General features: G+C 43.0%; 1 protein-coding gene across 1 annotated transcript in view; it reads right to left on the reverse strand.

Annotated features, from left to right (window-relative positions):
- Positions 1 to 27448, reverse strand: part of XRRA1 (X-ray radiation resistance associated 1) — a 58250-nt gene that overhangs the window by 18654 nt on the left and 12148 nt on the right. Inside the window, exons 6-13 of the mRNA XM_079788999.1 lie at positions 27123 to 27194; positions 25763 to 25835; positions 22116 to 22213; positions 16620 to 16753; positions 9475 to 9603; positions 8575 to 8792; positions 6213 to 6253; positions 4738 to 4863 (exon numbers count right to left, since the gene is read on the reverse strand). Coding sequence (XP_079645125.1) covers positions 4738 to 4863; positions 6213 to 6253; positions 8575 to 8792; positions 9475 to 9603; positions 16620 to 16753; positions 22116 to 22213; positions 25763 to 25835; positions 27123 to 27194 — 891 coding nt within the window. The remainder of the gene's footprint in view (positions 1 to 4737; positions 4864 to 6212; positions 6254 to 8574; positions 8793 to 9474; positions 9604 to 16619; positions 16754 to 22115; positions 22214 to 25762; positions 25836 to 27122; positions 27195 to 27448) is intronic.

A 27448-nucleotide genomic window follows, 5' to 3' on the forward strand; every position in this document is an offset into this window, starting at 1 on the left:
GAATAAAAGAAGACCCCAAATAGCTGCAGCAATCCTGAGAAAGAAGAACAAAGTAGGAGGCGTCTCAATACCAGATATCAATCTGTATTACAAAGTCACTGTTCTCAAAACTGCCTGGTACTGGCACAAGAACAGACATATAGACTAATGGAATAGAATAGAGAACCCAGAAATAGACCCAAACCACTATGCTCAATTAATATTTGACATAGAAGGCAAGAGCATACAATGGAGTCAAGACAGTCTCTTCAATAAACGGTGTTGGGAAAATTGGACACATACATGCAAAAAAATGAAACTAGACCACAAACTTACACCATATACAAAAATAAACTCAAAATGGATAAAGGGCTTAAACATAAGATGGGAAACCATAAAAATATTAGAGGAATCCACAGGCAGCAAAATCTCAGACATATGCCGAAGCAATATCTTCACCGATACCGCTCCTAGGGCAATGGAAACTAAAGAGAAAATAAGTAAATGGGACTACACCAAAATAAAAAGCTTCTGTACAGCAAAAGAAACTATAAACAAAACAACAACAAAGCCCACTGCATGGGAGAACATATTTGCCAATGTCATCACCGATAAGGGTTTAATCTCCAATATTTATAGGGAACTCATACAACTTAACAAAAGGAAGATAAATAACCCAATAAAAAAATGGGCAACGGCCGAAACTGGTTTGGCTCAGCGGACAGAGCGTCGGCCTGCGGACTGAAAGGTCCCAGGTTCAATTCCAGTCAAGGGCATGTACCTTGGTTGCGGGCACATCCCCAGAAGGGGGTGTGCAGGAGGCAGCTGATCCATGTTTCTCTCTCATCGATGTTTCTAACTCTCTATCCCTCTCCCTTCCTCTCTGTAAAAAATCAATAAAATATATATATTTTTAAATGGGCAACGGACCTAAATAGATACTTTTTGAAAGAGGACATAAGGAAGGCCAAGAGACATATGAAAACATGCTCAAAGTCATTAATCATCTGAGAGATGCAAATCAAAATGACAATGCAGTACCATCTCACACCTGTCAGAATGGCTATCATCAACAAATCAACAAATGACAAGTGCTGGAGAGAATGCGGAGAAAAAGGTACCCTCATGCACTGCTGGTGGGAATGCAGACTGGTGCAGCCACTGTGGAGAACAGTATGAAGTTTCCTCAAAAAACTAAAAATGAACTCCCATTTGACCCAGTGATCCCACTTCTAGGAATATATCCCAAGAAAGTAGAAACACCAATCAGAAAGGATTTATGTACCCCTATGTTCATACTGGCACAATTTACCATAGCTAAGATTTGGAAACAGCCGAAGTGCCCATCAGCAGATGAGTGGATTAAAAAACTGTGGTACATCTACACAATGGAATACTACACTGCAGTAAAAAAAGAAGGAATTCTTACCATTTGCAACAGCATGGATGGAACTGGAGAGCATTTTGCTAAGCGAAATAAGCCAGTCAGAGAAAGAGAAATATCACATGATCTCACTCACTTGTGGAATATAATGAACAACATAAACTGATGAACAAAAACAGATCCAGAGACAGAGAAGCATCAATCAGACCATCAAACCTCAGAGGGAAGGTAGGGGAGGGTGGGGGTAAGGGAGAGAGATCAACCAAAGGACTTGTATGCATGCATATAAGCATAACCAATGGACACAGACACCAGGGGGGTGAGGGCATGAGTGTGTGGGGGTAATAGGGGGATAAGGACACATATGTAATACCTTAATCAATAAAGAAAAATAAATAAATAAAAAACCAAAAAATAAATAAAAAGAAGAAATCAGCTAAAAAATTTAATGAATTGCTAAAGGCCAAGTGAGGGCTAGAGTAAGAGAACAGGGAAATTCCCTTTGCAGACACAAGGGGAATTCACACCCATTTGTGTGTGAAAGACTGGACACAGGAAGGGAGGCTAGAGAACGCCCTCCTCAGGGTGTAGGCCTGGAGGAGTTGAGCAGCTGCCACTGCAGGAGAGGCAGGAATTAGATAGAGGTCTTCTACAGCTGAGAGAGGGGTAGGACTATGAGAAAGGCCCATTCTTGAGACATAGGGACCCAGGGCCTACTTAAGACTGGGGTTGGACCCTCCCTTTGGCCATGTTACCCATGTTACCACCAGACTAGCCAGCACTAAGTAATAAGAAAAGCCAGTCTATTGATGGGGAAGCAACAAGTGTGTGCATATAAACCCCTCAAGTGAACCTAGGGAAGGCTGCAAGCTGAGGCCCGAGTGGGAACAGAGAAAAATGCTCTGGCACCCCAGCAAAAACCAGCTATATGCTGTCTCAAAGAGAAGTGCTTTAAATATAAAACTATAGTTTGGTTGAAAGTAAAAGGATCTCTATTAAAATCAGACAAAATGGACACCAAGACAAGAATGTTATTAGATCCAAAGAGTGACAGTCACAATAATGAAAGGATCAACATATACAGGTATATATAAAAATTCTAAGTGTATATACCTGATAGAGCTTCAAAACACATGCAGCAAAAACTGACAAAACTAAAAGGAGAATTAAAACCAAATACACAATCATGACTAGAGATTTTAACACACAGCTCTCCATAACCGATAGAACAACTAGACAAAACAATGGTACAGAAAAGCTCTGAGTGATACTACCAACCACTTTAACTTAATATATATATATATATGGAGAGAGAAAGAGAGAGAGAACACTACCCCCCCCCCCAAAAAAAAAACCCAACACTGCAGAATACACATTTTTTCCTAAATGAACATGGAATGTCAATGAAGATAGAATATAGGGTGGACCATAAAACAAGCTTAAACAGATTTCAGAAGAATAAAATCCTACAGCTTATGTTATCTGACCACAACAGAATTAAATTAGAAACAAAAAAATATAAGACATATAAAAGAGCTCCATATATTTGGAAATTGACTCACTTCTACCCAACCCATGAGTCAAAGAAGAAATCACAATAAAACTTTTAAATATTTTAATTGAATGAAAATAAAAACATGCCCTAGCTGGTTTGGCCTGCGGACTTAAGGATCCCGGGCACATGCCTGGATTGCGGGCTCGATCCCCAGTAGGAGGCGTGCAGGGGTCCGATCAATGATTCTCTCTCATCATTGATGTTTCTGACTCTCTCTCCCTCTACTTTCCTCTCTGAAATCAATACAAATATATTTAAAATAAAATAAAAACACAAATCACAATTTATAGGATGCAGCTAAAACAATGCTTATATTAAAAAGAAGAAAGGTCTGCTCGGCTGGTGTGGCTCCATGGTAAAGCATAGATCTATGAACCAAGAGGTCACTGGTTCCATTCCTGGTCAGGGCACATGCTCCCGTTGTGGGCTTGATCCCCAGTAGAGGGTGTGCAGGAGGCAGCCATTCGATGATGTTTCTCTCTTATCGATGTTTCTATCTCTATATCCCTTTCCCTTCCCCTCTCTCTCTAAAAATCAATAAAAACATATTTTTTTAAAAAGAAGAAAAAAGGTCTAAATCAATAGCCTAAAATTATACCACTTGGGAAACTAGAAAAAAGAAGAGCAAATTAAATTCATTGAGTAGGACAAAAGTAAAGTTTTGAGCAGAAATTAATAAAATGGAAAACAGACAAATAAAAGAGAAATACAGTGAAACCAGCAGCTAGTTTAATAATAAAACATTCAATAAAAGGGATAACTTCTATCTTGGATCAATAAAATAAGACACAAATTACCAATTGCAAAAATGAAAGAGGATTCCATAACACACTTATGGTCCACTTTGTACAGGGTGAGAAGATCACTCAATGGGGAAAGAATAGTCTTTTCAATAAATGATGTTGAGAAAACCTCTATTTCACACCACATACAAAGATGAACTCAAAATAGATCAAAGACCTAAATTTCAAAGCTAAAATGATACAACCATTAGAAGAAAACAGTTGGGGGGTTTAGCTGATTGCCTTAGATGAATGTAAGCAGAGTACCTTGAAAGTTGTCTGCATTTCAGACTTGAGTAGGGCTCTGTTAGTGGGGTTTACAGGAATTAAAACAGGGCATGGATATTGGCAAAATATATTAACATAAAACATGTTAAGGAAACACATGTTAAATCTGTCCCATGGACTTTATATCTGCTGTTCCTTAGGGCTAGAACATTTCTCTATATTCTACCCTTACTTTTCACCTCATTAAATTCATTGATTCAGAGCTCAACTTAAATACCTCTCTCTCCAGAATCTTCCCTAACCCCAAATTTTAGGTTAGACACCCTTCCCCATTCCCATCATATACTTCATAGCACTATCAATTTCTTTGTAACACTAAACATGCTTATATTGTGATTATATATATATATATGTATACACACACACACACACACACACACACACACACACACACACATATATATATATATATATATATATAGAGAGAGAGAGAGAGAGAGACTAATATATATATATTAGTCTTCTCTACAGTGACAAACCCCATAAGGGCAGGACCCAATCTTTCTTTACACAGCTGTATACCCAAGCCGAAAACAGAGCCTGATACATGACAACTGCTAAATGAATATCTGTAACTGAATGGACGGACTCCTGCCTTGGCCTAAACTCCCTCCACTTCCTCTACCCTGAGAATTCAGACCTATAATACAGGGAATTAGAGGGCTGGCCTTTAGGCCAGAGCAGCTGGCATCCCCGCCCCCTCCCCCATCTGTGCCCCTGAGGGAATAGGTAGAGAAGCAAAAAGTCACCTTGTTGTAGGCCAGGCTAAGGCACCTCAGCTCTGGGAAGGGTGGGGCCAGCGTCTGGTTCCTGGCCTTCAGTAACTTCACGGGAAGAATCTCAAATATGGGAGGAAGTGCACATACCTTGGGTGTCTTAGAAGGAAAAAAAAAGTCCAAGTCAAAGTGCCTTGATGATAAAGGAGTTGACAGCCACCGAGGGCCGGCATGCCCTTCCTATGGGTGTGGTGAAAAGAACAGCCATTGTAGAGAAACTTGGACAGAAGATACATCTAGGGTCATAAAGGAAGATGTCTCCAAGGGCCCAGAGTTCTGGTTCCAAGTTCTCTGAGGTCACATGTGAGCGAATTCTCCAGCACCCAAAGTTCCAGTTTCAAGTTCTCTGAGGCCAAAGGCTAGTAGCACTGGTGTAGACATCAGAGGTTCTTTGTCCCCACCTCCCACACTATCCTACAGCACTGGACCCTCCTTCTACACAACTGGGCTAAAATTTCTCCAGAGGACAAAGGGAAGTTGCTTGCATTGTTAAGGGGACTTTTGCTAGTGGGGAGACGGAGAAGAGTGACCTGAACCTTGAACACCTGGCTGATGGGTTAGCTCACGTCCTACAGTGGAGGCTCTTCATGGCAGGATGGAACAACAGCTAAGTCCTGAATCACTTCAGGCAGGCCGTGGGGCCTGAACGTGGCCCAGTGTGCATCTGGGTAACTTGCAGGGTCTTGGCCTCTCAGCACAACCCCACTTGCCTGAGGGTCAACATGTTTGATCAAACAGAAAATTGAAATAGCTGGGTTAACCGTGCCTAACTCAGTTCACTCACTGGTTCCTGAGTTAGATGGAACCCAAGGAAATTACAAGGTAGATGTTGGGCTACTGACTGGGTTCAAATGAACAAGATTCTCTTCCAGGCTCCATTAGCTAATGTGTAGTTGTACTTCATATTATAAAATAAATCAACACTTAGTGCATAAATCTTCGTGAGCTTGGGTAGTAAGTGTTTACCTTGATAGAAAAACCAGTATTCTGGTCTAACAAAAATAAAGTGTCTAAGCCAGTGGCATCAAGGATTAGACCCTGGATTGGTGTAACTGGCAAGGACCACTCGCTTTGGGGGACTCTCATTAGGAGCTAATGAAATCCATCTGGTGGCAGCTTTACTTCAATGCCAGCTTGATCACTTGAGGCAGTAACCTCCACTTATTGAGTAGCATCTGAGCATAGTGAATGGGCCCGTGCGCTGTGTGAGGTGGTCCAGGACCTGCCTGCCTAGTCCATCACTGCATCTCCACAGGCCAGCACAGCGCCCAGCATGTGATAGGTACATGGGAAATATTTGTTCAATGAATCAGTTTCTTCAATGTCATATGTATAAATGTCTCTCCTTAACTCCAAATGTGATATGTATAAATGTCTCTCCAAATGGCTCCAATAACTCATTTTTGTTTATTAATAAAGGACACAAATATAAAATAAACAGTGCTTACCTCTGAGGTTGAGAATCCAGGGTAAGGTGAGAACACAACCTCTGAAACAAAAGAGAAATAGAACAAAGGTTGGTGAGAGCATGAAGTGACTCCAGAGAGGCCAGAGTCTGGGCCAGCCACCCACTGTGTACAGCAGACTGCCTCCTAGAGGGGTCCTCACTGGTGGTTAGCGCCAATGCTAAATGGGAGGAGGAGCTGGCTGTGACATCTGTCAGGTAATAAGCCTTTTGCACTTAAAATAAAATCCAAACTCCTTGGCAAGGCTTTTGAGGTCCTGCCTGACCTGGCCCCTGCCTACTTTTCCAATCTTATCTCATGCTGCCCTGCACCCCTCACTAGACCTTCTTTTTGACTTTGCAACGTACAAGCTCTTTTTAGCTTCAGAACTACTGGGCAGTTAGTATTGATCAGAAGACAAACCAATGTGTCTTAGAAGAGAGAAATGTGGATAAAAGATATTATGTCAGAGGATTTAAAAATATTATTTGTTATATTAGTAGAAATTGAATGTGTTAAGACAGTGAATTCAGGAGAAAGGCTAAGCATAACCAGCAGCACTGTAGTAAGGGAGAGGCTGCAGAGTGACGTCATTTTAGGGACCATCAGAAAGAGATGAGCCAATAAACAGTTGAGTTCAACCTAATAAATCAGAGCATTGACCGGGACTACATCCTGTGCAGGCACCACTCACCTTTGCTCCAGCTAATGAGACCCTTTTCACATGTTAATGATATACTATAAAAGGTTACATGAAATAACATAAACAATGATAGGGTGGAATACCACATGGCATAAATAACGTCTCCTGTGACTCGGGCTGGAAAGGAGTCTGGGAAAGGTTTGTGCAAGGAACAAAGTAGGAATTAGCAGGAGGAAGGACTGTGGTCACAGGTGTGGGTGCTGAGGAGCAATCCTCTGGGGAGGCAGAGAGCCCCCCCCCCCCACATCTAGAAAATGAGCTGCAGCATACTAGTACTGCCTGAATGCACGTCCTACCCTTCTCCGCAGTCTCAGGAAGCAGCCCAGACATTGCAACCTGCATCCTCAGGTTCTGATTGGGAATTGTTCACCAAAAAGATGGACAATTAAGAATCTTCTTGTATTTTAGGAAAATTAACACTATAAAAAAGTCATTAAATATGAAAAATAGAAGAACTAGCATCTGAAAGAAAAACCACAAGAGAGTTTAGTTAACAAAAAGGAGAAAAACTTTAAAATAGAATAATTGTATCCTCTGAGAAATTTGAAAGGCTATTTCATTCCTAAAACAAAAGCAGGGAAGAGAAGCTATTAACAATTCTGTGAATTTAAAATAGGGTAATCAAATAAAAGACTTAATAAATGTGCTGGATAAATGAGCAGACCCAATTGAAGAGCTAATTCATAAAATGAAAGACTAAGCTGACTCTCAGGATGCAGTGCAAAAAGGCAAAGAAATATAAAGAATAATAGAAAAGAGGACTAGAAGGTAGATCCAGCTTTAAGCAAATTATGGAATTTCAAATGGAGATGACAAAGAGAATGGAATGGGGAAAAGAAAGGAAATTTCTCCAAGGTGAAGAAAACCACATGTCTTTGATTGAAAGAACCTTTAAAGTACCTCACAGGATAAACAAAACGAGGTGTACATGTGGATGCACCTTAGTAAAGCTTCCAAAGGATAAGAGGAATATGTTAAATTCTGGAGAGCAAAAATAGATTTCCTATAGGGAGATGAGAATCAGACTGGCATCACTGGCAACAATGGATGTAGAGGGCAATGGAGTAATATCATCCAAGTTTTAAGGAAAAATTATTTTAAAGCTAGCAATCTCTATTCAACCAAACTAGCATTCAAATATAAAGGTGATTTTGAATATTTAGAAACTCAGGAAAGTCTACTACTTGTAAACCCTCTTTGAAAGAGTAATTTAAACAGCAAAATGAAAAGCAACACACAAAAGGAAACTATGTTTGTTGCCATCTGGCTTTGTTGGCAGTGGGGTGGCCATCTTGAGACCTCAACAGGAACCAACCTACAAAGACAAGCAAGCTGGCCAAGGACGGCAAAAAAGAGGTTGGAAAGAACCTGAGTCCTCTGAGGACATCAGTGCCCCCAGAATTAACCATCTCCGGAAAGCTTTACCTCTGAATCTCCTGTTGAGATTTTTTTTTTAATCAACTTTTGATTAGATTTTAGAAGCATCTTAACTGAGAACTAGCTAGAAAGTCACTGAAATAATTCATGTGAGACCTCCACCTCCCCAGGCCCAATAGCTGAAGTGTAGCAGCTCCCCAGAGAGCCACCGACTTTCAGAATAAACTCTCAGAAGCATACTCTCCCCATGGGGCTAGAGTCTCTGGAACAAGGGGCATCACTCACCTGTCCGGTCATCATCCTTTTTCATGGGCAGTATGGTATAATCCGGATGTTCATCTGAGGCCTCAAATACCCATGATTTGGGCTGCAGAATGGATGGGGGCCCTCTCCGAGGACTCCCTCTGTCTCCAACCCAATCCCCCGACCCGTTGCGGAGCTGAACCTGCTGTAGGTACGGGATCCGGAAAATCTTGTTTTGGTCCAGGCTTAACTTCTTCAGTCTTCAATTAAGGAAAGTGAATACAGAATCTCGGCAATATTATACCTCAGGGACACATACCAAGCAACTTTAGGGAAGAATATGGACTCAGTCTTGGACACTTACTCCTCTTGTGTGACCTTGAGCCAGTGGCTTAGCCTCTCTGGGCCTCAATATCCCTACCTCTAAAATGGGAATAATATTTATTAACCTTTCAAGGTTCTTGTGAAGATTAAATGAGGTAATGTAAATGGTTTACTGAACAAAGTTGTGTTCAGTAAATGGTAGCTGAATCCAAAGTAAAATTTCCGGGGATCTAAGCTTAACCATTTAAGTGCCAGCATTTTCATTACTTCAACCAAAAAAGCGTTAAATTTATCTTTCTGATTCTGATTCTTTTTTCTTTTCTTCTCTCTCCTCTCTCAGGGACAGGATCCTGTCTCTGGTAATATCTCCCCTTTTCCCCCTTTCTCTTTGTGGCTTCTAATCCAGTCACATGATCAGAAGTGCCTTTACTGATACCCTACTTTTATGGCTGAGTTAAAGCTCAGAGGGGAGAAATGACTTACCCATGGCCACATAGCAGAGATAAGTGGTGGAGTTGAAATGGAAACCCAGGCCTTCTAGCTTCCAGAGTGGCATTCAGGGTGTGAGCTAGGCTGGGGGTTATAGAGGGCCCTGCAGAGAGAGGCTTGTGGCGTTACCTCCTGAGCCCGGCCAGGCTGGCAAAGCAATTGGGGTTGGAGAGTTTGTTGTCATCCAGCATCAGTGTCTCCAGTGCTGGGAACCTCAGGATGTACCTCTTGCTTGTCAGCGATGTTACAGATGTCTCCCTGTGAGTGCAAAGATCCTGGTTAATGAGCAAGGGCAGGGGACAAACTCCACCATCCCCAGGAAGAAATGGAGGATAAGGAATCAATCAAGAAGTCTAACCAACTTGGAAACTTCTCTAGTGGCCCAGAGAGGTCCCTCAGAGAAGGACCAGAACATGTTGTTCCCTCCCCCAACCTCACTCATACATACAGTCTTCTGTATGGAGAAAGGTTCCATCCATTCACTGATAGGCTCTGTGAGACTGGGTTGAGGAGACGGAATGAGAACTACAAGTGCCCCTCCCCCCCCCCATGGGTTGGGGCAGGATTGGGGGGGGGGAGGGGCACTTGTAGTTCTCATGGAAAATACCAGAGTGAATGAGGCATGACTGAGTTGGGGAAAGCATTCTGCAGGGAGAACACTGCACATTTTGGGGTCAGGACAGACACCCTGGTATGCTCTCTCATCCCAAGGATGCTCACCATGAGAGCACCAGGAGACAATGCCCTTGACATGGACCACAGCCTTGCCACTGAGTAGGTGGGGTAAGGTAGGCTGGCTGCAGTAAGGCTAACATGCCTTCATAAAATGCACACATCAGTGAAAAACTGAGAAGTCTCTTTTTAAACTTAAACCCTTGGAGGATTCCCAGAAACACCCAAAAGTGGGATCTAACAGGCTGAGGTCCTGAGTCACACAGATGGGGCAGGAAGTAGTGGCATTTTAGGTACTACCATTAATGTGACCTCATTTTTGTCCCCAGGTGGATGAGGTCTAGGTAACTCTTTTTAAGTACACGAAGGAAGATGACTCAAGTCATCTTCTCATTCCGTCTCCTCCATACACTCATAAACAAACACATTGACATCCAGTCACAAAGACATATAGATGCATATAAGCCACAAATAGCAAGAAGGTAGGGTAACATTTCTTCAGAGCTTACTGCATTCCTGGCATTGTGTTAGGTGTTTTTTTTTGTTGTTGTTGTTGTTGTTAATTGCACCCCAACTGGGCCGGAGATTGAACCTGCAACGAAGGTGAAGGTACATGCCCTTGACTGGAATGGAACCTGAGACCCTTCAGTCTGAGGGCCGACGCTCTAACCACTGAGCAAATCGGCTAGGGCTGTGTTAGCTGTTTTAGATATGTCCTCTCAGAACGGCACTATGGAAGACAAGTGTTATCTCCTTTTCAGATGAGAAACTCAAACTCAGAGTGACTTGCTTATAGTCTCAAAGCTAGAAAGTGGCAGAGCTCAAACTTGACTCGAAACCCCAGGCCCTGTCCTGCAGCCCTCACCTCTCATATCACATCTTCAAGGCCCATGTGGATTCAAGGGTGGGGAGATGGAAGGGTATTTGTTGCCTGTGCCAGAGAGAGCTTGATAAAGATAGGTGGTGAGTTCAAAAGTCCAAAAGGACTATAACAGTACACTTAGAGTCAGGAATATTTCCAAGGTGAATTTAGAGAGGGTATAATAGTCATTCACTCATCCATTCATACTCAGAAATTTCTTTTACAACCATTTATGGAGCTGGGCACTGAGAATGCAAAGAGAAAAAGAACAAATACATCCTTTCCCTCCAGAGGCTTACAGTCTAGTGGAGGAGGAGCACACACTGCGCACAGTGGGACAAAGGCGACAACAGAGGTGCAAAGCAGGTGGGCGTTACCCGCTCGGTGAGGAAGGCCCAGGGAAGGCAATATTTAAGTTACACCATGAAAAATGCCGAGGGAATTTGCCGTGCTCTTAACCACAGTGATAAGAGGGAAAGGAAGAGGGAGGAAAAGGATCTCTTTGTGGCTGAACTGTAATGTATTTAGAAGCTCTGGGAAGTCATGTTTCCCATCACGGGGTCAGAGAGACCCAGGCAGCTCACCTGCACAGAAAAATGAGGCAAGTCAGAGAGGAGCAGATGCGAAAGCTGACAGAACTGCCTGGCTCCTCCGTAATGCCTAGGACCTACCTTTAGTATGGTCCTAAGGCATGGCTGTGAGATTCCCCAGTGTTCTAGCTATGACCATGACAGCTCTGACTAGAAAGGGAACCAGTCAGATATGGTTTCAGAAAGAGCCCTGGCAAGTGTGAAGGGAAATAGTCTTGACATCCAAAGACCAGAGACAACAGAGAAGGAAAGAAGCCTCTGTTCATGAATTTCAAGGTCACTGATGACTCCTTTTTCCTTTCTGAAAGGACCAACTTTCATGTACTGAATTTAAATTTCTACCTGAGAGAAGTACAGGAGGGTGCACAGCAGCTCTGTTGATTTATAACTAACTGGCCTTTATTTTACTCCAGTGAAATACTAAACAGCTAAGAAATAAGCCTTCAAATAAATTCCTCACCATAATGGAGAAGCTGGCTTTGTCCTGTCTCTTGTGACAAGTTACAGTGCTTTGCCTTTTAAAAGTTTCACCCTAATTATAACATAGAAAAGTTTGTTTTAAAATAGGGGGACAGTCCATAGGTGGGTGAGGAGGATGAGATGCATGACTTCGGAAGAAAGCATCGGGCTCTCCCACTAAGCCCTTCCCAGGGCAATCCTGGGAGAAGCGCTCTTAGAAGTGGGAGGAGTCTGTTCGTAGTGGAGAGGCCGAGGTTTCCAGCTGTTCAGAGTGGTGCTATTTTTATTATACCTTCTCTTGGCCAAAGGAATTAATAGCATTTAAAATATGATAGGTTTAACTTAATTTTTTTTGTGTGTCCCTTTAGAAGCAGCATGGGAATGGGGATCAGGAGGCCTGAGCTCTGATTCTCGGGCTGCTGCTGCTTTGCTTGCTGTCAGTTCTAGGTGGTGTCAAGCATCTCTGGTCAATTCCTTTATGTGCCTGGTGAAAGGGGGTTTCTTTTATTTTACATTGCAAGACTTTGGCTAAAATTATCGTTCAACTGACTGAACCAAGGGCTGTGGCAAACAAAATGAGATTTAGCAAGCTCTAAGGTATGTTCAAATGTCAGATCAGCGCCTGTGATAAGATACAGAAAACCCACCAGGCCAAACACAGGATGAGGGAGGCATGGATTAACAGTTTACTTGAGTAGAAGAGGACTTAGGATGTGGCTGCTACAAAGCTAGTGATCTTTTAGGTAGTGCTGGGAACACAGTGATTAGAAAAAAGGAGGTAACAATCCCCCTCTGATCTGTGCTGGTCAAGCCTGAGAGAGCTGACTTGTGTGGTCCAGTGGGGAAAGGGAATAGGCCTAATGGGAGAGCTCAAGTGTCAGCTGTCAGTCAAAACAAGTATGAGAACAGTCAAAAGATGGAGTAGGTCAAATATGATTCTCTTCACGCACCCAAAGATAATAATGTGATCTATCCAGAAATGGAGATGCAAATAATTCCGAATAAATGAGGTATATGGTGAAATGGAGAAAGGTAAAGAGAAAAGAGGATGGAGAAGTAGGTAGAGTCAATTCATGTAGCCTGACAATCAATGTTAATGGAGTTTATCTAGCACAGTGAGGAGCTGCTAACGGACTTTAAGCAGGGAGGTGGTAGAAACAGATGTGCATTTTAGAAACATCACTTTGGCTGATGGTAAGGAGGATGGGTTGGGAGGTAAGAAACTGGAAACTGAGACCAAACAGAAATGGGCAAGTTTGAGGAAAAGTTAGGAAGTACAATTCAAAGCATCTGATGACTGGATAGATGTGTGAGGGAGGGAAGAATGCAGGCATATGTCCAGGTTTCTAGCATGGAGAGCAGTGCCCACCACTGAGGCCCACTTGGCATGGGCATGTCTGTGATGAGTTTGTATGATAAACAGGATCTATGGGATTACAGCTCAGAAGCTAGAAGTGAGGCAGAGAAATAACAGACCGAATAAGATGAGAACATTAAGAAAGAGCATAAAGATTTAGAAAAATAGCAGGTTAAGAGAGGACAACTGGGGATCACCAACATTTAAGAGGTTGACCCACAGAGCATACTGGGTGTGGACAGATGAGTGGGAAGAAAATGACAATAACATTTGTCTGGAGCCTCACAGACTTTAAAGCACAATTATTTCAATTTTTACTCTGATGTAAGTAGAAGTGCATTTATTCTCCCCATCTTATATGTAAGGAAATAGAAGTGTAAAGTAGTGAAGACTTGCCTTAATTTATGTAACAAGACTTTCCACTGAAATTGGAATAATGAATAAAATATAAAAACAAACAAAAAAGACCTATCAATTAAAAACATGTAAGGAAATATTATGCCAAAATCTAAAAATCCAGAGACAGGAACTGAGCACAAGACGCCACTTTTGCCTTGAGGACATTTGCTGGTCTTGTTGAAACAGAAGGACGGGCCTGTACTTGCAGACCCCCTATATGAATCTGGGACCCTAAAGGGATATACCCTTGGGAGAGAGTGCACCAGAACTACCTCCATTCCCCTCATCCCATGGCCGGGGAAGACTGCCTTGGAGTGAACAGAAAAGGGCAATGCAGAGGGCAGACTGGTACTCTCACAAAACTGTAGCCCAAATTTGTATCATCAGAGTGATTCAGAAAATATCCAGCTAGTTTAACGTAGTTTAAAATGGCTCCATATTGAGTGCCCCTAGGAACTTGGCCAAAATAAATGGAAAAGTTCATGGTATTGCCGACTAAATAATGAGTATAAATTAGGAAATACAGACCCAGCCGAAACCGGTTTGGCTCAGTGGATAGAGCGTCGGCCTGCGGACTCAAGGGTCCCAGGTTGGATTCCGGTCAAGGGCATGTACCTTGGTTGCGGGCACATCCCCAGTAGGGGGTGTGCAAGAGGCAGCTGATCGATGTTTCTCTCTCATCGATGTTTCTAACTCTCTATCCCTCTCTCTTCCTCTCTGTAAAAAAATCAATAAAATATATTAAAAAAAGAAAGAAAATACAGACCCAAATAGATAGATAGATAGATAGATAGATAGATAGATATAGATATAGATAGATAGATATAGATATAGATATAGATATAGATATAGATATAGATATAGATATAGATATAGATATAGATATAGATATTAAAAAACAATCTTCTTTAAGGCTTCTTAGAATTAACCACCTATAAAAAATTGGGGAGGTCAGTATTTAGAAGAAGAGATGCAAAGGGGTTCATGCAATATTAAGGGCCACTTTTCCACTAGGGCTGTGTGCTGACTCCAGAAGTGGCAGAGGCTGAGAAAGCCTCACAACCAGAACAGAGGATCTAGGAATTAAGGAATGAAAATGAGAGCTGCTCCTCTTACCAGTGTACCTAACACTCCATATGCAGCATCTTTGCTTCTCATCCTGCAACTTTGAGCTCTTCTGAGTTAGAGGTCTTAGTTTCCTAAGGAGGAATACTTTTACAGGGGCCACAAGCACAGTTCCACTTAACCGGAGATTGAGTTTACTACTGGCCACTTGGCTTCTCTGTTCCACTGAACCAATCGGCAGGAAAAGAGGGGCTTATTATATTGGCTGGGTGGTTGACACTAATTATCAAAAGTAGATATGATTGTTGGTATACCTTGACGGCAAAAAGGAATATGATTGGAATCTAGGGAGTTATCTGGCATTCTTCTTAAAGTGTTTGATTCAGTAGTCAAAGTTATTGGAATTTTTGGAAGATGAAAAGAGTTCTGTAGAGGGATGGTGGTGATAGTTGCACAACAATTTGGATGTACTTAATGCCATGGAAGTGTACACTTAAAAATGGTTAAGATGGGCCCTGACCGGTTTGGCTCAGTGGATAGAGCGTCGGCCTGCGGACTCAAGGGTCCCAGGTTCGATTCCGGTCAAGGGCATGTACCTTGGTTGCGGGCACATCCCTGGTGGCGGGTGTGCAGGAGGCAGCTGATCGATGTTTCTCTCTCATCGATGTTTCTAACTCTCTATCCCTCTCCCTTCCTCTCTGTAAAAAATCAATAAAATATATTTTAAAAACTATAAAAAAAATGGTTAAGATGGGAACGCTTCTGATAGGGAACGGAGAAGGGTCTGAGCTAACCCTTGAAATATATATAAAATCTACGTAAGAAGAGGATATAATGATCTTAAGTGTTGTCTCTGGAGTCAGATGGACCTGGCTCTGTCACTTACTGGCTTTGTAACTCCAGGTGAGTTATTTATCCTAGCTATGCTTCAATTTCCTTGTCTATAAAGTGGGGATGATTGGATACCTACTCATAGGTGTGAAGATTAAATGAGTTAATATGTGTTAGTACTGCATATGTATTATTATTATTATTATTATTATTATCTCTATATATAAAAGGCTAATATGCAAAGTGTCCCCTCGGAAGTTCGACTGCTTGCTATGACATGCTCTGACCACCAGGGGGTGGCACGGAATGAAGGGAGGCCCCAGCCGGCAGCCAGGGAAGGGAGGCTCTAGCCAGCAGCCAGGGAAGGGAGGCCCCAACTGGCAGCCAGAAGGAAGGCCCCGATCGGCCCTGATCGCTGGCCAGGCCTAGGGACCCTACCCATGCACGAATTTCGTGTGTCGGGCCTCTAGTTTTAATATATATCTTTATTGATTTCAGAGAGGAAGGAAGAAGGAGAAAGAGATAGAAACATCAATGATGAGAGAAAATCATTGATCGGCTGCCTCCTGCACGCTCCCTACTAGGGATCGAGCCTGCAACCCAGGCATGTGCCCTTGGCCAGAAATGAACCTGCAGTCTGCAGGCTGACGCTTTATCCACTGAGCCAAGCTGGCTAGGGCTATTATTATTATTAAGAAAGGAAGAACCAGTATATTCTGGCCAAAAGGCATGGCCTCAGCAAATGTGTGGAATGGGAATATGCAAGGTTTATTTAGAGGGTTCATGAAGAATAGCCTGGCAAGAGCAATAGCCACAATTTACCAGTGACCAATCAGAGGCAAGTAGAGCAACTTGCCAGACACTGTGTCTCTCCTAATAACACAAAGGAGTGGGGACGCTCATCGGAGGCCTCCCTATCCTTTGGGGTCCTGCTCCCATGGTTGCCTTTACTGAGAGCCTGTCTTTACAAGACTACTGAACAGGTTACTTGTACCCAGAGGAAGAGACACATAGATGGAGCCTCGACTGTAGAACTTACTGCTCTGTGACAGCCAAATTCATTGGCAAGAAGGTAAGCCCATTGCCTGTGAGGAGCAAGACACGGAGGCGTGGCAGAATCCCAAGGTCACAGATGGCCTCCGGATTCAGGCTGTTGAAGGAAAGGTCCAGGAACTATGGAGCAAAGACAAAAGAAGGGGGAACGTAAGCACGATGCAGGACAATAATTTTCATACCTGAGGTGGGAGCTAGCTAGCTACTTTTTTTGTTTTTTAAACTTCTGGGGGAGGGGTATCACCCACAAGCTAAAACAATCCTGACTCTCTGGATTAATATTTAAGGTCTATCAGAGTCAGTTCCCAACCTATTTGTCAGCCTAAGCTCCCACTGCAAACCTTTATTTATCCTTTGGTGCTGGCCAAAGTGACCCTACCCCCCACATTCCTTGCCTCACTTTACCTAAGGTCTTAGCTTCAGCTTTTCACTCAACCAGGAACACCCTGTCTCCATGTATCTCAATCTAAGCCCCAAAGACCAGGTCAGAAGCTGCCTTATAAAACCTTTCCTAACTTTCTGGCTAGATGGAATCTCTCTCGCTCTCCTCTGACTTTGAGTGCTTTATCTAGACTGCTTTGGGCGGGGGGGGGGGGGGGGGTCTTATTCACAGTAGGCTAGGTATCTGCCATAGCTGGATATATGTCTGAGGAATAAGGATCTTGGTACATGGATGTGCCTAGCAGAGTCCTGGCACACAGTAGTGGACTAGACCACAAACCCTCTGAGGTTAAGGGCCATGCCACAGTATCTCTGTATCCCTGTAACCTAGCTTAGGACCTGGCACTAAGTAGGTGCACGTAAAAAAAAAGCTGAATGAACTGGCTTATTCGGTTGGCTTATAAGGATAATGACCCCACTTGTCACCCTATCATCAACCACCTTTTAACTGGCCACTAGATTAAGAGATACTTGGGGGGTCAGGAGGCCAGTCAGGAAACTGAGTTTCTCTCAACAAAGACAAAGGCAATTGGGATAAATGATGTCAGTTCAGTCTTTGTTTTCTCATTTCTGAGCCTCTCTAAATACTCACTCACTTTAGCTCTTATGTATGAGTCTTTCTCCCTTCCCTTCCCTTCCCTTCCCTTCCCTTCCCTTCCCTTCCCTTCCCTTCCCTTCCCTTCCCTTCCCTTCCCTTCCCTTCCCTTCCCTTCCCTTCCCTTCCCTTCCCCTCCACCTTCACACACCCATTGGAGCCTGTCGAATGGGGCCAGTTTCAGCATCTTATCCAGTTGGTGCAGGAGCAAGGTCTTTGGTTGGTGGCTTAAGGATTACATAGTCGGTCAGACACATACAACTGACTGTAGGTCATGGCCAGAGGAGGACTGGGTTTGGTCTGACTCCATTAATAATTAATTGATGGACTCTGTAGACCTGGGTTTAAATCCTGGCAATCTGTGTGATCTTGGGCAAATTACCTAATCTGAGTTTCCTTACCTACGAAGTGGAAATACTAATGAACTCTTAAGAGGAATTATATAGGTAAAGCCTTTACCATGGAGTCTAGTACATAGGAAAAGCTTAGTTGATGTTGACTGTCATCATCATCATCATCACCATCCCTTCATTCAAGGCTCCTATACTGAAGGTTTACTTTGAACCAGTTCCTGTCCTCTGCAAGTTCACTACCTAGTTAGGCAGCTAGATACATATATGTGTATCAAGTAGCAATGCTGCTGGGACAGAGGTCTGAAGCACAAAGGAAGGAATGGTCAGCCCTACCAGGAGTCCAGATAAGCTTCACAGAGCAGGTGACACCTAAGCTGTCCTCGGAGACTAGTCGGTATTCACCAAATTGCTAAAAGCAAAAAAACATGCAATGCAGCAAGTAGCACGTATAGAAGCCAGGAGGCAGGAGACAGCCTTGCTTGTTCTGAGAGCTATAAATTGTCTGGCTATAATAAGAGTCCATGTTATTAAGAGAGATCTTGATAAGACTAGACAGGCCATGACAGGTGCCAAGCACCTAACGAGTGCCAAGTTTATGCCTTCAGCAGCAAATTCCAAATTTTGAGAATTCACACAAAGGGGTGATCCCACTTGGCAGAGAAGCAAGCCTTCAAGGAGGAAGACCTGGAAAGCTAGCTCGGAGAAGCACAGGTAAAGGTGGGGAAAATTCTCTCCCTCATATCCATATGTGGGTAGTCAACAAACAATGGATTCTACCTCCTTAATATCTCTCAAACTTGTTCCCTCCAACCCATTTTTCATACAGTATCCATAGTAGTTTTTCTACAATGCAGTTCTGATCCTATTACTCCTGTCCCAAACCCCTCAGTGGATCCCTGGTATCCAGAGGATAGGGTTCAAACTCCTTAGCAAGACTTCGAAGGTTCTCCACAGTTTCTCTTCTGTTACCTCTCCAGGCTCATCTACCCACACTCTACCATTCCTCACTCTCCATTCCAACCATACTGAGCTGTTTCACCTGTGTTGCAGCTCAGGAGTTGGCACACTAAGGCCTGTGAACCAAATCCAACCTGCTGACTGTTTTGCTTGGCCTATGAGCTAAGAATGATTTTTATTTTATTTTTTTCAATTAAATTTATTGGGGTGACATTGGTCAACACGATCATATAGGTTTCAGGTGTGGATTTCTATGTTACAAGATATTGTAATATTGTATATTGTATATTGCACCATGTGCCCATCACCCAAAGTCAAATCTTCTCCTGTCACTATATTTTTAAATGGCTGGAAAAAATCAAAAGAAGAATAACACTGTGTGAAAATTATGTGAAGTTCAAATTTCAGCCTCATAAAGTTGTAGTGGAACACAGCCCTCCTCATTTGTTTTTGTGTGGTCTATGGTTTCTTCCTTCCACAACAGCAGAGTTGACTAAGTATGACCATATGGATCACAAAGCCTAAAATGTTTACTGTCTGGCCTCTTACAGAAAAAGTTTGCTGACCCTTGTCCTAGCTTCTTTAGCCATTTAATGTTGGGTCCAAACTTGCTTTCCACAGAATTAAGGGCAGTTCGAAGAAATGAATAGTCTTAGCATCGTAGGTCACAGAATTTCACAGCTGGCCCAGAATTTACAGAGGAGGAAACCTAAGTCCCAGATTATTTGGCCAAGGAGGTATGCCAAAGTAGTGGCAGGACCAAGACTAGAAACAAGTTCTCCTGACTCTCAGGGCAGGGCTCTAGCTGACCCTTTTTCAGATCCGGTTGCAGATAATCAAATTATGACAAAATTAAGTTTTTCTAAATTGACTCCTGAAGAATTTTACTCTGGGTGGCAGCCTTTCTGGCCAACAAGATTCCTAACCTGGCTACTATATCTGCTGAGTCATATCAAGTTTTATCACACCTCAAAATATTCATTACTGTGAGCTGCAAACTCAGGACATTTGACAGGTTTATTCTTTTTCTTAGAGAGAGCCCTTGCAATTCCAAGAGAGATGAATTTAAATGACTGGCCAAGAGATTTGGTCTTCTCATTTATACTCTGCATCATGACTTTGGTCTGCTCTCTTATGTAAATAAATTCCCTTGGGTAAGGTTGGGTCTGCTGGATAAATACAATCCATCAGAAGCTATCTATAATAATAAAAGGGTAATATGCTAATTAGACCAGACTATTCTGGACATCTTTTCCGGACGTCCTTCCTGATGAAGCCAGAGGCGGGGGCGGGGGAGGAGAACAGCCTGCCCAGGTCCCAGGTGCCTGCGGGTGGCCAGAGGAGGGAAACCCGGGTCCCAAGTGCCAGAGGGAAGCCGGTGCTGGCAGCCGGGGAGGGGAGGGGGGGAGGCCTACTCTTGCATGAATTTTTGTGCATCAGGCCTTTAGTCAAACTATAAAGTAGAGCCTCCAAGAAGTCAGTCATGATCAACCCGTAGAGCCAAGCTAGTCAGCTGTGGGGTCAGAGCCCCTAGTCATGTCCCCTCCCCATGGCCCACTGGCACTTGAAACAGGGGTTTAAAATAGTAGGTAAGGAAACCAAGATGCCTGGCTCCATGCATGACTTGAAGGAGCTCAGTAACTACCTTTTTAAAAGTAAAATAATGAATAAATGGAAGTTCATAAGAAGCTCACGGGCCTGTAGGTCAGGGTAATGGTTCCCTGTATCTCTAGAGTGCCTGGAACCTGTTTCCCACTATCTATACTGAAATCTAGCATAAGATGTTTCTAACATAGCACACACGATTGCATCAGTTGTTGTAAATTTACTGTTTTATTGGACTTTTAGGATAAGTCTGAGGACCACTCCTGTTCTGAATCATAGAAATCCCTGTTATCCTCAATATAACACGGAGAGGAGGTACCATTACATTCAGTATGGCATGCTTTAAGAATGCAAGGATATAACTGTATTTAATCCATTTTAGGAGGACTGCCATCCCAAACAGTCAAAACTTTGACATATAAAGGACATCAACTTCCTAAAAAATTCACTCTGTGGAAGGACTTTTCTTGCTGCCACCCTCCTCCTCCCTTCCCCAGATTAAGTGGGGGCTTTTATGAAGAAAGGCTGACCACTGATGTTTGAAGATTAAGTAATTTAAGTTACCAAGTATTTGGAGTGAACCCCAAGGCTCATGACGTACAGACATTTTGCTGAGGTGTGAGTCGGAAACACTTCTGCTACAAGGCCAGTGTGGGGAAGAGTCCGTTATTCAGCAAGTGAGCCTGGCCAGATGCCCAGCCTCACACCTCGCTCCAGCTCTGTTGTCCTCTACTCTCCAAGTATACATTGACTCTCAGGTAGTGACAAAAGCTGTTTCTTTGTGAAAAGTGGCACTCAAGTTTTCGTGGAAGTTGAAGAGATGATTAACTTGAAGTACAAGAACATGCACAGAAAATGCATGACTACAGGAAATTTAATTTAAGAGAAAGCCAAGAATGCAAGCTAATTTTTCTGTATTTTTGAATCTGGGGTTTAGAGAACAGCTGTGGATGTTCAAATGTAAAGAGCCTGCTATAGAACTGATAGAAGTCCAATTTTACTTCATACTCCTTTCTGGGCCTGTGGACTAGGCCTATAGCCAGCCTTATCTAAGCCCGGTGGAACCAATCTGGCTCACTCACACCAGGATGGTCTGTGGAATCAGTCCACATGCCTCTAGTTCAGCTGGTCCAATCTGCTGTACCTAGCACTTAGCTTCATGGCTCCTCAACCCCCACTGGATCCAGGACCCCCTCAAGCTCTCCTTCCTTTAATACTCTGTTTAAACTCACTTTTCTGCATAGACTCCTTTGGATCTGACCTTTGGCAATTATTTTCCAGGGCCCTGCACCATGGCCATAGGAATAATATATTCTCATCTATTTGCCATTGCTGCCACCACTACCACCACCAATCCCATCACTCCCATCAACCCTACTACCCTCCCCAGAGGATTGCCCAGAAGCCAGGGTCTGGCTTTCAAGGCCCAGAAAGCCCCTTCCCAACAGTTGTAAGCAGTAAAGAGAGACCGCTACACCCATTCCTTACAGGGAGACAGGTGGGTACCAAAAACTCCCTACCTCCAACTTACTTCCAAGAACTTAAAGTCTCCATGTTTCACGTATATTGTTTTGATGCCGTTAAACGCAAGCTCCAGTTCCCTTAAGGCTGGAAACGTGTGAAATGCCTCTATAGGGGGAGGAGAAAGAGAATCTTCAGCTGGTGAAGGGCTTAAGATAAAGGTATTAACAGTGGTCACTTACTAAGTTCCCAGGGGGTTGGGCCAGTCACTGGGTAAGGTGCTTTACATGCATGACCTTTAAGTCTCTAACAATCCTGAAAACTAGCTGAGGAATGAGAGGCTCCGCTAGGCTAAGTGATTTGCTAAAATAGAATTTCTGGTAAGTGAAGGGCCAAAAGTTGACTCTAAGACTGTCTAACTCCAAAGCCCATTTTAAACATTATAATAAAATATAAAATCCTATCTAATAAAAGAGTAATATGCAAATTGACCATCACTCCAACACACAAGATGGCCACCCCCATGTGGTCAAAGATGGCTGCCCCCATGTGGACACAAGATGGCCACCACCCAGCAGGGGAGGGCAGTTGGGGGGGACCAGGCTGGCAAGGGAGGGTAGTTAGGGGTGACCAGGCCAGCAGGGGAGGGCAGTTAGGGGCAATCGGGCTGGCAGGGGAGGGCAGTTAGGGGCAATCGGGCAATCAGGCTGACAGGGAAGCAGTTAGGCATCGATCAGGCTGGCAGTGGAGTAGTTAGGGGGTGATCAGGCTGGCAGACAGAAGCAGTTAGGGACAATCAGGCAGGCAGGCAGGCGAGCAGTTGGGAGCCAGCAGTCCTGGATTGTGAGAGGGATGTCCGACTGCCCGTTTAGGCCCGATACCACCAGATGGGATCGGGCCTAAATGGGTAGCTGAACATCCCTCAAGGGGTCCCAGGCTGGGCTGAGGGACACCCCCCTCCCGTGCATGAATTTCGTGCACTGGGCCTCTAGTAAAAATAATTTCTGATCATAAAAGTAAAACATGTCCACCAAAAAAGTAAAAAACACAGAAAATAATAGTTTCCTTTAATCTCAAGACCAAGATAACTATTGAAAGTTTCATGTATATATTCCAGACTTTTTCTCATGTGTCTACTGAAACACACACACACACACACTTCTTTTTACAGAAATGGAATTATACCATTCACACTATACTGTGACTTGCTTTTTTCCCCCTTAACAATATGACTTAAGGATTACTCCATGTCAAAACTATAATCTGCATAATGTCTGAATTATGTTCTACAATATAGACATACCCTAGTTTATTTAACAATTCCCCTATTGACAGCTTTTAGGCTATCTGGATAAAAGGTAAAAACACTTTCCCCTTCTGCATGACAACTGGACCTTGGGTTTACTTTCTAGTCTGTTCTCCTGTAACCTGAAACAAATGGTATGGTAACTATGTTACTGAGCAATATCGCTGTGATAAAAATCACACCTGGACTAAGAGAAACTATAAATGAACAATAAATACCTGGTGGAGACACCAAACTTTGGGCTTCCCTGTGTGTGGTGACTCCTATAATTGGATATGTCCTTTGCAGAAACTCTAGGACAGTGGTTCTCAACCTTTCTAATGCCGCGACCCTTTAATACAGTTCCTCATGTTGTGGTGACCCCCAACCATAAAATTATTTTCATTGCTACTTCTGTAGAGCCTAAGACCATTGGAAAACATAGATATTTACATTACGATTCATAACAGTAGCAAAATTACAGTTATAAAGTAGCAACGAAAATAATTTTATGGTTGGGGGTCACCACAACATGAGGAACTGTATTAAAGGGTCGCAGCATTAGAAAGGTTGAGAACCACTGCTCTAGGAGCTATGTCCATGGAGTTTCACAGTGGCTATTTGTTCCAGTGGGAAATGATGTTTTTAAGCCAGAATGGCTCCTACATCCACCCAATGAGAGTGTCATTGTCTTGGACCTGACCTGGTTGCCACAGATGACTCACAGATGGTTGCATGGACTGCTACACGAAATGCTGAGGCCTTCACTGAAGAGGAACTGGTGATGCTGTGTGGCTGTGTGGAATTACTTGTATCCTTCTAAGTGAACATGGTGTCAAGTGTGGCCTATGGTGGTCTTGTAAGTCAGAATGTTCAGTAAAGCCTAAATTTTTAAAAAGTAGATATTTCAGGATATTTCCAACGAACATCCTGAACAAGTGTGCTTCTATAGAATAAATTCCTGCAAGTGGAGCAACTAGATGAAAGGCAATGACTATTTTAAGAGAAACTGTCAAATTGCCTTCCAAAGATGCTGCACCAATTTATTACACTTCTGCCAGTTGAATTCGAGAGTATCCATTTCCCTACCAATGTGGTCCAACTGTCATCAGTCCTCATTTTTTGCCAGCATTTGATAAGTAGAAAATAGTATTTTGATGCTGTTTTAATTATGAGTGAGGTTGAGCATCTTTTCATATTCCTGTTGGCCTTTGTATTCAAGCCCATGTTCCTGACAGACTACACTGTTTCCTCAAGGGCAGGGACTTCATCACATGCTTCTTCAAAATCACTCCTCAAACAACGCATTCAGAGGGAACTCATCCTATTTCTTCCCGAACCTGCCTCTCTTCTAGTGCTGTCTCAGTGAATCCCCTTGTTCCTCCCTCTCCATATGCCCACTAGTTACCAAGTCCTGTTATCTCTGCCTCCTCCTGGACCTCCTTCTCTTAACCCCTATTATCTTTATTGCCACTGCCCTGATTCAGGTCTCACCTCCCCTCCCTTGGAAAAATAAAACCATCTCCCAGGTCTCCTGGTCTCCACCTTCTTCTTCTCTTGTAATCCACCCTCCTCTGAACCACCACTGAGCCCCTCTATTTAAAAGCTGTTCAAGGTTCTCTTTCTGCCTGTAGGATTAAGTCCAAGCCACTCAGGGCCCTTGATAATCTACTCCCTACCAAGCTTTCTAGTTTCTGTTCTCTACTACCTGCATCCCTTGCAAACATACAAAGCTTCTTTAGGGACCCTGATCAGGCACTGCCATCCACATCTGCTCAGTCAACCTTACCTTCTAATTCCTGAGTCTCTTCTATTCATTTTTTTAGATCTCAGTTAGGTGCTCCTCTTCTCAGAAGTTTCTCCAGACACTCTGGCCTGGTTTGATGTCTTGATTATATTCTCCCATAGCCTTTTGTGATTCCCTCTATCACTGCATTTACTGTCTTCTGCTATAACTGTGTCTGAGCCCATCTCTACCACTAAACTAAGACTCAGCAGAATAGAACGTGGCTGCATTCATTTCTAAAAGCCAAGCATTCACACAGTCCTGACATCCAGCAGGGGTCGCTGTGGATTTGCTAAATAAATAAGAAGGCTTTATGCTCCAATAGGAGCTCTTACTGGCTCAAAAACACCTTTAAATACCCATCTCATCTGAGCCTACCAGGCATCATGTCTCGGAGAGGAAAATGGAAGCAAATTATCTCCATTTACAGACAGAGAAGCATCAGCTCACAGAAAAATGTTCTCAGTAGGTAGTGCCCGCTCTGGGTTACAATCCAGATCTGTGTGTTCTCCAGCACCCAGCTTACTGTACTACAAAAAACAGATGAGTGGCCAGTCACAGATGGGCTGACAGGCAGGTTCTAACTTGAGTGACTGCCTGTGCCAGCCAAGAGGCAGAAGACAGTTTCCAGGAAGAAAAAGCTCACCTAGAGGTAGCAAGTTTTCTGAGGCATTGATGTAAATCACGGAATTAAAATGCTTGAAGTCCTTTTCCTTAGCCTGCAGAAAGGCATTTCAAAAGAATGTTCAGAAAAGTACAATGAATGATACTCTGAAGACCCATGTAACCACTATCCACCTTCAATAAATCTGAATATTTTGCTGTCTTTGCTTCAAATTTCTTCAAAGAAAAACATTTCAGAGTTGCCCCTCCTTTCATATCCCTCCTGATCGCATTCTTCTCCCTCTCTCCCACAGATGACAGCTATCCTAAATTGGTGATTATCATTCCCATACTTGTATTACATATTACATATGTATCCATAAACTATATATAGTATTATTTACATTTTTAAAACCATCTTAAATGCAATCATACTGTAGATATTCTGAAACCTGCCTTTCTTGCTCAATACTATGTTTTTGAGATTTACTTGTGTTACTACTGTAGTTCTAGTTCATTCACTTTAATTGCTGTATAGTATTATATAAGCAATCTCTCTTTGTATGCCAAGGAAGGCCTACAAACAAAAAATGCATGCCATAATATCCTGTATATACATTGGCTAATGGTAGGCCACACATTTGGCTCTGAGATACCTATTAGCCAATGCAAGAAAGAAACAGGATTCATTACAATAGGTCCTCGGATTACATCGGAGATCCATTCCTACAGCACGACGTAACGTGATTTTCGCCGTAAGTCAGAACCCACCTATATAAGAACCTATGTCACTCACATGGAGCACATACACAGCAGTAATGAAGTAAAACAGTAAAAAAATTTTAAAAGAAAGATAACAATTCCTGACCTTTACTTGTGGTAAATAAATAATAAAAAACATAAAGTACATATGATGGAACTTTTTTTATATATATAAATAAATGGGAGATGGCGACGTAACCATGAAACGACGTACGTCGAGTCCAACATAACCTGAGGACTGTCTGTACATGAGTCACAGTATCTATAAGTTAAGAACAAACCAGCATCTTGGGAGAAACATTACCACTTCTGGCACTGAAACCTTACAGAAATTTCTCCTGTAGGCTCTTTTGATGGAAACAAAATGAATCATGCCCCCCAAAAATTTGATGGCCAATTCAAACACACTTCTACAAGGCTATTTCCTTTAATTCTCCTCACATGGGACGATGATAAGACCAAATTTAGAACAAAAGATTGTGTCTTAATATTGTTTCCACTCATGAGTCCTTGTCTGATCCTCCCCTTCCCTTGTGACCAGATCCCCATGCCCCAGGGACTCTGGAGGTCCAATGGACAAAGAGCCAGGAGCCACCTCAGGTGTGGCTCACCCCAATTACATCCCTGCTGTGTGGCCTCACCTTAGAGAACTTCAGGCCGCTCACGTTAATGGTGCACAGTTCTGACGGGCTCCTCACACAGTGGTGCTTCAGCTGGAACACAGTGCAGAGAGTTAATTCTCCAGGTCCCAACATAGTTTATCTAATTGGCCAGGGCAACAAATGACTTCCTGTAGAGCGACCCACAGGTTGAGAACCGCTAGCAGGGTCGCCTAAGACCATCAGAAAACACAGATATTTACATTACGATTCATAACAGTAGCAAAATTACAGTAATGAAGTAGCAACGAAAATAATTTTATGGTTGGGGGTCACCACAACATGAAGAACTGTATTAAAGGGTCGCA

Source organism: Cnephaeus nilssonii, assembly GCF_951640355.1.
Source record: "Cnephaeus nilssonii genome assembly, chromosome: 13".
Taxonomy (NCBI): Eukaryota; Metazoa; Chordata; class Mammalia; order Chiroptera; family Vespertilionidae; genus Cnephaeus; species Cnephaeus nilssonii.